The sequence below is a fragment of the Nerophis lumbriciformis genome, linkage group LG24, assembly GCF_033978685.3.
Source record: "Nerophis lumbriciformis linkage group LG24, RoL_Nlum_v2.1, whole genome shotgun sequence".
Classification (NCBI taxonomy): Eukaryota; Metazoa; Chordata; class Actinopteri; order Syngnathiformes; family Syngnathidae; genus Nerophis; species Nerophis lumbriciformis.
This window is the reverse complement of record NC_084571.2, coordinates 40,450,001-40,462,426: the sequence shown is the minus strand read 5'-3', so window position 1 is coordinate 40,462,426 and position 12,426 is coordinate 40,450,001. Positions and strand designations below refer to the sequence as shown.

The window sequence follows — 12,426 nt, the reverse complement described above, 5'->3', positions numbered from 1 at the left end:
TATACTTTCAATTAACAAATTGAAGTCTTGTGAAAGGTTGACAGGATAACTGGCATTAACTGTCAAAATAATTTCAAACTATTGAAGTTAGCTTACAGAATAAACATGTCAATCAACCCATATGATTTTTGCTGTAATATTTTTGTTTTGAAAAGTCACTGTGACTGATAGAAAAGTGATGGTTTTAGCAACATTTTAACCTGTCTGAATGCTAATAATCATTTTGCGTCGGGGGGCGAAGCCTGAACCCCCCACCAGGACTTTGTCCTGGACCTACGGCCCCTGGACCCTGGCTACTAGGTTTTTCTGATTTCAAAAGTTGGCAAGTAAGCATTATCATAATAATTAAAATGTATAAATAATCAATTTCAGGGTATCTGCGGGGTCTTAAAATGTCTTAAAAAGCCTTACATCCAACAATTTGAATTCATGGCCATAAAATGTCTAAAATTGTACTAAAATATCATAAAAGGTATTAAATACAGTTTTGAAGGGTCTTAAAAGTCTGTTAATGTTTTATTTAAAACATGCAAAAACTTCAGTCTTGCTTTGAAATGTTTGGATTTTTTTTTCGGATGCTATAACGTAACTACAAAACGGAACTAAACTAGGCTACCTCTGCTGCCCGCTCAGAATTTATCGCGCACCACCAGCTAGGAGGGTCATGTGGGTTAAGTGGCACCAAATGCCAAAGGAGATCAATATGAGGTGATATCATACTATTACATACACATACCTGCCAACTACTCCGGTTTTCCCGTAATTAGTACGGTTTTCATCAACCTATTCCGGGTTACGGTTGCAGTGATAAAAAATACGGTTTTTCATTAATTAAAAAAACTTTTTTTTTTTTAAGGTTTATTCACGAAATCGCGTAACAACAATGACAATCGACACTGCTTCCCGTAACTTCCTATCGAGCCATTCCGAATGCCATGCGCGAGGCTATTTATAGCACCGCTGCCAAGCACGAGGCACCTGTTGCCATTGTTTCCAAACGAGCGAACGATCACGGAATCAGCCGGAGAAAAAAATCGCAAACGAGTCTTAAACCGAAAAGAAAACTGCAGTCATTCCGTGAAGAATATTCAAAAGCCTATCCGGGAATAATTATCCGTTCCAAAAAGGGTGAAAACTACGCGAATTGCACCTTGTGCAGACAAGATTTTTCGATCGGACACGGAGGAATTAGCGATGTAAAAGACCACGTTGGGACAAAAAAACACAAGTCTAATGCCGTTGCTAAGTATGGATTTTAGCCACAAAAAGGTAATGACACCAATGTTATCTATTGGAATTGTTTAGTACTGTTATACTGTTAAAAGTGTTTATACTACCGTATTTTCCGCACCATAAGGCGCCCTGGGTTATAAGCCGCGCCTTCAATGAACGGCATATTTCAAAACTTTGTCCACCTATAAGCCGCCCCGTGTTGTAAGCCGCATCTAACTGCGCTAAAGGAATGTCAAAAAAACAGTCAAATAGGTCAGTCAAACTTTAATAATATATTAAAACCAGCGTGATGTGGGCGCGCATGGAGTCGTATATCAACATGGACGAAGCTGCGTGAAAAAAGCCACCCGGCCTCTTCGCGTAAACTTAAACTTACCTTAACCACTCGCTCATCTTTTCTTCATCCATCCCTTCGAGTTAGCTTTTATGATGACGCCGGCTGGAAAGGTCTCTTTTGGCAAGGTCTTCCTTTTGAATATCACCATGGGTGGAAGTTTCTGGCCATTAGCATGGCAAGCTAGAACCACAGTGAAGGATGACTTCTCATTCCCTGTGGTGCGAATATTCACCGTACGTGCTCCCGTTGTATCCACAGTGCGGTTCACAGGAATATCAGTTGCTGTGAAATAGTAATCCGTGTGCGGATGGAGAGATTGCGTCTTTTCATGAACCGGATCCCTGTCGTTTAGTAGGAGCCATTTTGTGGTCTTTACAGATGTAAACACACAAAGGAAATGAAACGTACGGTAATATCCGCGCGCTTTTTCTTCTTCTACGCGGGCGAGTGGTTGCTTACAGTAGAAGAAGAAGCGCTTCCTGTTCTATGGGGGCGGTTGCTTGCGTAGAAGAAGAAGCACTTCCTGTTCTACCGAGAAAAAAGATGGCGGCTGTTTACCGTAGTTACGAGACCGAAACTTTATGAAAATGAATCTTAATATTTATCCATATATAAAGCGCACCGGGTTATAAGGCGCACTGTCAGCTTTTGAGAAAATCTGTGGTTTTTAGGTGCGCCTTATAGTGCGGAAAATACGGTATTTATGCTTTCAAGTCCAAGTTGAAGAAATCTTGTTAAATGTTGACAGCATAACTACCAAAATACAGAAGTATGTCCTTAATATTTTTGCAGTGCTATTTCTGTTGAAAAGTTCAAATGATTACATTAGAGATGTGATGTGCCACTTTTCAAGTGTCTGATGGCTTCAATTAATTTTCATTCATTTTTCATATTTTGAATTCTTTTGAAAGGCTTACAAAAAAACTACATTTGAATTGTAATTCCATGCTATTGACAGGACTATTAATTTTAATGAAGTTAGCTTACCATGTTTACAGTATGATAATTGTGATAGAAATGTGAATTTTAGGCACAGAATATTTTTTTTACAATTGAACAAGGCAGTAGATTATACAAGCTTGGACAGAAAGTTAATAATGACACCAATTTTTTTTTTTTAATGGAATTGTTTAGTACTGTTTTACCATTTGTTTACTGTAAAAAGTGTTTATACTTTCAATGAACAAATTGAAGTCTTGTGAAAGGTTGACAGGATAACTGGCATTAACTGTCAAAAATAATTGCAAACTATTGAAGTTAGCTTACAGAATAAACATGTCAATCAACCCATATGATTTTTGCTGTAATATTTTTGTTTTGAAAAGTCACTGTGACTGATAGAAAAGTGATGGTTTTAGCCACATTTTAACCTGTCTGAATGCAATCAATCATTTTGATTTCAAAAGTTGGCAGGTATGCATATTGCTGATTTTCAGATATTAAACCCACGAGCTCAGCATTTTGTTCGAATGGCGACACTAATGTACTAAAATTGCTACTGCTGTTTTTGATCACATGAGGAATGAAAGAAGACTAATCTGTGTACACACATTCTCATGCATGCACATGTGTCTTTTCTCCGCCTCCTTGTCATAACACAAATGTAAAGATGAGGTGTTTGATGTAGGATATAAAACAGAAGTGAGCGCGCAGGTAAGTCGGTAAGCTTTTATTCGTGTCATCCACATCATGCAGTCAGGCTCCTCACGTTACAGAGCGGTTTTCCTCCACCCTGACAAATCCTCTTTTTTTTACCTATTCCTCTGATCAGGTGATCAGGAAAGGCTGGCTAACGATCAACATCAGCATCATGAAGGGGGGCTCCAAGGAGTACTGGTTCATCCTTACAGCAGAGGCCTTGTCCTGGTACAAAGACGAGGAGGTAAGATGTGTGTGTGTGTGTCCCAGCCCAGCCTAACCAATGTGCAGACTACTGTTCAGCTTTAGCCGGATGAACAGGTAGTCTGAACACTGGGCAGGCGGGGGGGTGACGAGGCCTTCGACGGGAGGAAGGACCCCGAGGTCACTGTGGCCGCCTTCGTTACTTGGAACAGAGTACACAGGGATTAAACATTACCTTTAGGACAACACCTGGGGCCAAAAAGGCACATACAGAAGTCACCGTACGTGCACTATTTCACACAAACTGAAGAAATGCAATAAGAGTCTAATTAGTTGAATGAATGACACATAAAAGTAAGAAGGTAAATGTGCTACACACCACTCTGTCGTCCTCCTGGGGCCTCGCTCCCATCAAGTCTTCGATGCAGTGAAACGATGCCTTCGAGCTACAGCCGTGGTCCGTTCGTCCCAAACGCTGACTGAACACGTTGCACTTTTCTCGATGGCCCAAAAAGTAAAAAAAAAAAAAAGAGGCGGGAGAGAGCGCCGACGTGAGCGGGAGGACGTTGGAAGGCAAACTGACGTGGCAGGCGGGCTGAAGTCTTCCAGCCGGAATCCGACTTTGGAATTTGCAGGAAATCGTACTAGGGTTAGGGGGGCCGATGGGGAGGGGATAGTTTGTATTTGTGTGTGTGTGTATGTATGCGCTTGCCCCTTTTTTACGTTTGGACTGTTGGACCAAAATGTTTGCTTGCACTCCCGACATCCCGCAACATGGTCACGTTAAGATGTAGACTCATGTATGTTGCTTAAGTGTTCACGCGTGCGTAGTTGAGTGATGTAACGGTGGAGCTCTGCGGACTTAAATGCTTCCAGATGTCCCTTCTCACCAGTGAAAGCTGGCACCCCCATCAACCCCCAACTCCTTCATGCTTTTCTGTTTTCTTCCCTGCCCCCAACCCTCACTGATCACGCCTGTTTTTTTTTTTGCATCAATCTCACGGTCAAAAGAAGAAATACTGCATAACATCACAGACTGCTAGTCACCGGGGTACAGTAAAGGATTTACCTGTATAAATATTATTTTTTCTAACATAATCCCAGCAAATAAACAGTAATACAGTGGACTGATTTACTAAGATCCACATACCAGACGTTAAACAGCACGTGCAATCTATGAAATAGCGGTTGATGAGGCGTCATGAAGCGTTTTGACACATTGCAAAACTGTATTGATACTGTGTCGATACTCCATCCATCCATCCATCTTCTTCCGCTTATCCGAGGTCGGGTCGCGGGGGCAGCAGCCTAAGCAGGGAAACCCCGACTTCCCTCTCCCCAGCCACTTCGTCCAGCTCCTCCCGGGGGATCCCGAGGCGTTCCCAGGCCAGCCGGGAGAGATAGTTTTCCCAGCGTGTCCTGGGTCTTCCCCGTGGCCTCCTACCGGTCGGACGTGCCCTAAACACCTTCCTTAGGGAGGCGTTCGGGTGGCATCCTGACCAGATGCCCGAACCACCTCATCTGGCTCCTCTCCATGTGGAGGAGCAGCGGCTTTACTTTGAGCTCCCCCCGAATGACAGAGCTTCTCACCCTATCTCTAAGGGAGAACCCCGCCACTCGGCGGAGGAAACTCATTTCGGCCGCTTGTACCCGTGATCTTGTCCTTTCGGTCATGACCCAAAGCTCATGACCATAGGTGAGGATGGGAACGTAGATCGACCGGTAAATCGAGAGCTTTGCCTTCCGGCTCAGCTCCTTTTTCACCACAACGGATCGATACAGCGTCCGCATTACTGAAGACGCCGCACCGATCCGCCTGTCGATCTCACGATCCACTCTTCCCCCACTCGTGAACAAGACTCCAAGGTACTTGAACTCCTCCACTTGGGGCAAGATCTCCTCCCCAACCCGGAGATGGCACTCCACCCTTTTCCGGGAGAGAACCATGGACTCGGACTTGGAGGTGCTGATTCTCATCCCAGTCGCTTCACACTCGGCTGCGAACCGATCCAGTGAGAGCTGAAGATCTTGGCCGGAGGAAGCCATCAGGACCACATCATCTGCAAATAGCAGAGACCTAATCCTGCAGCCACCAAACCAGATCCCCTCAACGCCTTGACTGCGCCTAGAAATTCTGTCCATAAAGGTTATGAACAGAATGGGTGACAAAGGGCAGCCTTGGCGGAGTCCAACCCTCACTGGAAACGTGTCCGACTTACTGCCGGCAATGCGGACCAAGCTCTGACACTGATCATACAGGGAGCGAACTGCCACAATAAGACAGTCTGTTACCCCATACTCTCTGAGCACTCCCCACAGGACTTCCCGGGGTACACGGTCGAATGCCTTCTCCAAGTCCACAAAGCACATGTAGACTGGTTGGGCAAACTCCCATGCACCCTCAAGGACCCTGCCGAGAGTATAGAGCTGGTCCACAGTTCCACGACCAGGACGAAAACCACACTGTTCCTCCTGAATCCGAGGTTCGGATTCGACTGTGTCGATACTGTGTCACTAAATACTGACATCTGCTGGACATTAAAAATCCCTACAGGCAACCTATGGACCGACTCAACTGACACTGATTTGATGCCCTAGTACAGGGGTCACCAACCTTTTTGAAACCAAAAACTACTTCTTGGGTACTGATTAATGCGAAGGGCTACCAGTTTGATACACACTTAAATAAATAAATATATTGTCATTTGTAAGTTACACGTAAGTGTGATTTAAACAAGAATAGCTAAATAAATAAATTAATATATATAAAAAAAATGGGTATTTCTGTCTGTCATTCCGTCGTACATTTTTTTTCCCTTTTACGGAAGGTTTTTTGTAGAGAATAAATGATGAAAAAAACACTTAATTGAACGGTTTAAAAGAGGAGAAAACACGAAAAAAATTAAAATAAAATTTTGAAACAGAGTTTATCTTCAATTTCGACTCTTTAAAATTCAAAATTCAACCGACAAAAAGAAGAGAAAAACTAGCTAATTTGAATCTTTTTGAAAAAATTTAAAAAAGAATTTATGGAACATCATTAGTCATTTTTCCTGATTAAGATACATTTTAGAATTTTGATGACATGTTTTTAAATTGGTTAAAATCCAATCTGCACTTTGTTAGAATATTTAACAAATTGGACCAAGCTATATTTCTAACAAAGACAAATCAGTATTTCTTCGAGATTTTCCAGAACAAAAATTTAAAAAGACATTCAAAATACTTTGAAATAAGAATTAAATTTGATTCTACAGATTTTCTAGATTTGCCAGAATAATTTTTTTGAATTTTAATCATAGTAAGTTTGAAGAAATATTTCACAAATATTCTTCGTCGAAAAACCAGAAGCTAAAATATTTATTATTCTTTAGAATAATAAAAAACATTTTTTTACTTGAACATTGATTTAAATTGTCAGGAAAGAAGAGGAAGAAATTTAAAAGGTAAAAAGGTATATTTGTTTAAAAATCCTAAAATCATTTTTAAGGTTGTATTTTTTCTCTAAAATTGTATTTCTAAAAGTAATAAGAAGCAAAGTAAAAAAATAAATGAATTTATTTAAACAAGTGAAGACCCATCCATCCATCCATTTTCTACCGCTTATTCCAAGTGAAGATCAAGTCTTTAAAATATTTTCTTGGATTTTCAAATTTGAGTTTTGTCTCTTTTAGAATTAAAAATGTCGAGCAAAGCGAGACCAGCTTGCTAGTAAATAAATACAATTTAAAAAATAGAGGCAGCTCACTGGTAAGTGCTGCTCTTTGAGCTATTTTTAGAACAGGCCAGCGGGCGACTGATCTGGTCCTTACGGGCTACCTGGTGACCGCGGGCACCGCGTTGGTGACCCCTGCCCTAGTATATACAATAATATAAACCAAGTCATTGTATTTCATTTAGGATTATTTCATATCTTCATTTAAATAAAAATATATTTTTCTCTTTTTTTAGATACAGTCAATAAATAATGTGAACATGTATCATAACATGGAAATCTAAGAGAACGTGTTGTGGATGATTGTGGACTGGGAATTGTTTTAATTTTATTTTTTTACACATTTTTATAAAAAAAAAAAAAAAAAAAGTTTTTCCGACGTATTACATTTTAGACGATTTCTCTTCTTAGTTATTATTTCTCCGGCTGTAGAAAAGAGCCGCTCACAGGGCACAGAGGAGGCGACACAGTTGGCGTATCGGTCACGTGACCAAAACAGCTCATGATCGGTCACGTGACTTTCTAAAAGCGGTACGCGCACCGACACAGGGTTTTGCTCTATGAGCTCGACGCATGCGCCGATGCATCGGGTGTTGCCGGACCCATCACTAGCGTGGACAATGTGCGGTTTGCCAACACTGCGTGTGCAATCGTAAAGTGGTGCAGACCGCCTCATTTAAATGAGGATTTTGCGTGTACTTTACGGTGCATCACCACGGTGACACTCATTTACTGCACATTCATGTTATCATGCTGCACTGCAAAAAGTCAGTGTTCAAAAACAAGGGGAAAAAAATACAAAAATTAGGGATATTTTACTTGAACTAAGCAAAATTATCTGCCAATAGAACAACAAAATTATGCTTCTCAAGACTTTCCAAAACAAGTCAAATCAACCTCAATGAACCCCAAATTACCTTAAAATAAGTATATTCTCACTAATAACAAGTGCACTTTTCTTGGTAGAAAAACAAATATGATACATTTTTTCTCAGTATGTTGAAAAATATTCTTAAATGCTAGTGCCATCATCTTGACATAATGATATGCGCTCGGCATTACATTTCTTGAAACCAGCAAACTTATACTAAAACTAGTTTATTTTTCTTAATGAAAAGGCAACAAGGCAAGCGCTTGTTACTCTCGGGGTCTCCTAGCCGCTCAGGCAAATCATATTGTCTAAAAATGCATTTTTCCATCGATAACATGACATCATCGCACCAAGTGCGTGCTCTTTCAGTCAATTAGTGCGCAGGGAATATATATATATATATATTAGAGATGCGCGGATAGGCAATTATTTCATCCGCAACCGCATCAAAAAGTCGTCAACCATCCGCCATCCACCCGATATAACATTTGATCAGAACCGCACCCGCCCGTTGTTATATATCTAATATAGATGATGCAAGGCATTAGTGAGGTTATAAAGCTTTTGCCTGTTAAAGAAAGGAGACTGATCCAATGTAGCACAGACATTCGCGATCCACACTGTCACGACCCAGACGCACACCAGTGCGCAATCATATGGGAGCCGCGCTGAGCGCACCTCCAAGCACGTCTCGCTGCCGGGTATGGGCCCGACGCTCCAGCGCCATCCATTTTCAGGGCTAGTTGATTCGGCAGGTGGGTTGTTACACACTCCTTAGCGGGTTCCGACTTCCATGGCCACCGTCCTGCTGTCTATATCAACCAGGGTGAGCCCCACCCCTTTCGTGAGCGCACTGCGCGCGGAGTGACCCCTGTTACGCGCCCCCGGCAACAGGGGTGGCGGGCAGGTAAGCTGTGAGATCCACTATGGACTGGACTCTCACTATTATGTTAGATCCACTATGGACTGGACTCTCACACTATTATGTTAGATCCACTATGGACTGGACTCTCACACTATTATGTTAGATCCACTATGGACTGGACTCTCTCACTATTATGTTAGATCCACTATGGACTGGACTCTCACTATTATGTTAGATCCACTATGGACTGGACTCTCACACTATTATGTTAGATCCACTATGGACTGGACTCTCACACTATTATGTTAGATCCACTATGGACTGGACTCTCACTATTATGTTAGATCCTTTTCGAGCAGTGACCATTATTTGACTTTGTATACTTTGTGTAAAATTTTTAAAATTTTTTTCCTGTCAGGAGAAAGAAAAGAAGTACATGCTGCCTCTGGACAACCTGAAGATCAGAGATGTGGAGAAAGGTTTCATGTCCACAAAGCACATCTTTGCAATCTTCAACACTGAGCAGAGGTCAGTTGCCCGCTGACTCTTGGTCTTATCTAGAAGTGTGCCAATGTTGTGTGTTTATGTACGTGTGCAGGAACGTGTACAATGTTGTGTGTTTATGTACGTGTGCAGGAACGTGTACAATGTTGTGTGTTTATGTACGTGTGCAGGAACGTGTACAATGTTGTGTGTTTATGTACGTGTGCAGGAACGTGTACAATGTTGTGTGTTTATGTACGTGTGCACGAACGTGTACAATGTTGTGCGTTTATGTACGTGTGCAGGAACGTGTACAATGTTGTGTGTTTATGTACGTGTGCAGGAACGTGTACAATGTTGTGTGTTTATGTACGTGTACAATGTTGTGTGTTTATGTACGTGTGCAGGAACGTGTACGATGTTGTGCGTTTATGTACGTGTGCAGGAACGTGTACAATGTTGTGTGTTTATGTACGTGTGCAGGAACGTGTACAATGTTGTGTGTTTATGTACGTGTGCAGGAACGTGTACCATGTTGTGTGTTTATGTACGTGTGCAGGAACGTGTACAATGTTGTGTGTTTATGTACGTGTGCAGGAACGTGTACAATGTTGTGTGTTTATGTACGTGTGCAGGAACGTGTACAATGTTGTGTGTTTATGTTCGTGTGCAGGAACGTGTACAATGTTGTGTGTTTATGTACGTGTGCAGGAACGCGTACAATGTTGTGCGTTTATGTACGTGTGCAGGAATGTGTACAATGTTGTGTGTTTATGTACGTGTGCAGGAACGTGTACAATGTTGTGTGTTTATGTACGTGTGCAGGAACGTGTACAATGTTGTGTGTTTATGTACGTGTGCAGGAACGTGTACAATGTTGTGTGTTTATGTACGTGTACAATGTTGTGTGTTTATGTACGTGTGCAGGAACGTGTACAATGTTGTGTGTTTATGTACGTGTGAAGGAACGTGTACAATGTTGTGTGTTTATGTACGTGTGCAGGAACGTGTACAATGTTGTGTTTTTATGTACGTGTGCAGGAACGTGTACAATGTTGTGTGTTTATGTACGTATGAAGGAACGTGTACAATGTTTTGTGTTTATGTACGTGTGCAGGAACGTGTACAATGTTGTGCGTTTATGTACGTGTGCAGGAACGTGTACAATGTTGTGTGTTTATGTACGTGTGCAGGAACGTGTACAATGTTGTGTGTTTATGTACGTGTACAATGTTGTGTGTTTATGTACGTGTGCAGGAACGTGTACGATGTTGTGCGTTTATGTACGTGTGCAGGAACGTGTACAATGTTGTGTGTTTATGTACGTGTGCAGGAACGTGTACAATGTTGTGTGTTTATGTACGTGTGAAGGAACGTGTACAATGTTGTGTGTTTATGTACGTGTACAATGTTTTGTGTTTATGTACGTATGAAGGAACGTGTACAATGTTGTGTGTTTATGTACGTATGAAGGAACGTGTACAATGTTGTGTGTTTATGTACGTATGAAGGAACGTGTACATTGTTGTGTGTTTATGTACGTATGAAGGAACGTGTACAATGTTGTGTGTTTATGTACGTGTGCAGGAACGTGTACAATGTTGTGTGTTTATGTACGTGTGAAGGAACGTGTACAATGTTTGTTTATGTACGTGTGCAGGAACGGGTACAATGTTTTGTGTTTATGTACGTGTGCAGGAACGTGTACAATGTTGTGTGTTTATGTACGTGTGCAGGAACGTGTACAATGTTGTGTGTTTATGTACGTGTGCAGGAACGTGTACAATGTTGTGTGTTTATGTACGTGTGCAGGAACGTGTACAATGTTGTGTGTTTATGTACGTGTGCAGGAACGTGTACAATGTTGTGTGTTTATGTACGTGTGCAGGAACGTGTACAATGTTGTGTTTTTATGTACGTGTGCAGGAACGTGTACAATGTTGTGTGTTTATGTACGTATGAAGGAACGTGTACAATGTTTTGTGTTTATGTACGTGTGCAGGAACGTGTACAATGTTGTGCGTTTATGTACGTGTGCAGGAACGTGTACAATGTTGTGTGTTTATGTACGTGTGCAGGAACGTGTACAATGTTGTGTGTTTATGTACGTGTACAATGTTGTGTGTTTATGTACGTGTGCAGGAACGTGTACGATGTTGTGCGTTTATGTACGTGTGCAGGAACGTGTACAATGTTGTGTGTTTATGTACGTGTGCAGGAACGTGTACAATGTTGTGTGTTTATGTACGTGTGCAGGAACGTGTACAATGTTGTGTGTTTATGTACGTGTGCAGGAACGTGTACAATGTTGTGTGTTCATGTACGTGTGCAGGAACGTGTACAATGTTGTGTGTTTATGTACGTGTGCAGGAACGTGTACAATGTGTGTTTATGTACGTGTGCAGGAACGTGTACAATGTTGTGTGTTCATGTACGTGTGCAGGAACGTGTACAATGTTGTGTGTTTATGTACGTGTGCAGGAACGTGTACAATGTTGTGTGTTTATGTACGTGTGCAGGAACGTGTACAATGTTTTGTGTTTATGTACGTGTGCAGGAACGTGTACAATGTTGTGTGTTTATGTACGTGTGCAGGAACGTGTACAATGTTGTGTGTTTATGTACGTGTGCAGGAACGTGTACAATGTTGTGTGTTTATGTACGTGTGCAGGAACGTGTACAATGTTGTGTGTTTATGTACGTGTGCAGGAACGTGTACAATGTTGTGCGTTTATGTAAGTGTGCAGGAACGTGTACAATGTTGTGTGTTTATGTACGTGTGCAGGAACGTGTACAAGGACCTACGGCAGATAGAGCTGGCGTGCGACTCTCAAGATGATGTGGACAGCTGGAAGGCGTCATTCCTCAGGGCCGGAGTTTACCCGGAGAAGGACCAGGTTAGATCCTTGTCCACCACTACAATCACAACAATAAACATGCTTTTTTACTCTATTTTCCTACAATTTTGACAATTGAAAATGCATTGGCCAAACAATTTTTTCAGTTTTCCAAAGCCCCATTTTTACCTCTTGCTGGACAGTTTTTACAATCTACATATTTCCACCGTTTTTGAGTGGTCC

The 12,426-nt window shown here is 41.6% G+C and overlaps 1 protein-coding gene across 4 annotated transcripts in view; it reads left to right on the top strand.

Moving 5' to 3' along the window:
• dnm2a (dynamin 2a) overlaps positions 1-12,426 on the top strand; it is a 116,789-nt gene that overhangs the window by 97,910 nt on the left and 6,453 nt on the right. For all 4 annotated transcript variants that reach the window (XM_061982096.1, XM_061982095.1, XM_061982094.1 and 1 more), the window contains 3 exons: positions 3,342-3,452; positions 9,282-9,391; positions 12,132-12,243. In XM_061982096.1, coding sequence (XP_061838080.1) covers positions 3,342-3,452; positions 9,282-9,391; positions 12,132-12,243 — 333 coding nt within the window. The remainder of the gene's footprint in view (positions 1-3,341; positions 3,453-9,281; positions 9,392-12,131; positions 12,244-12,426) is intronic.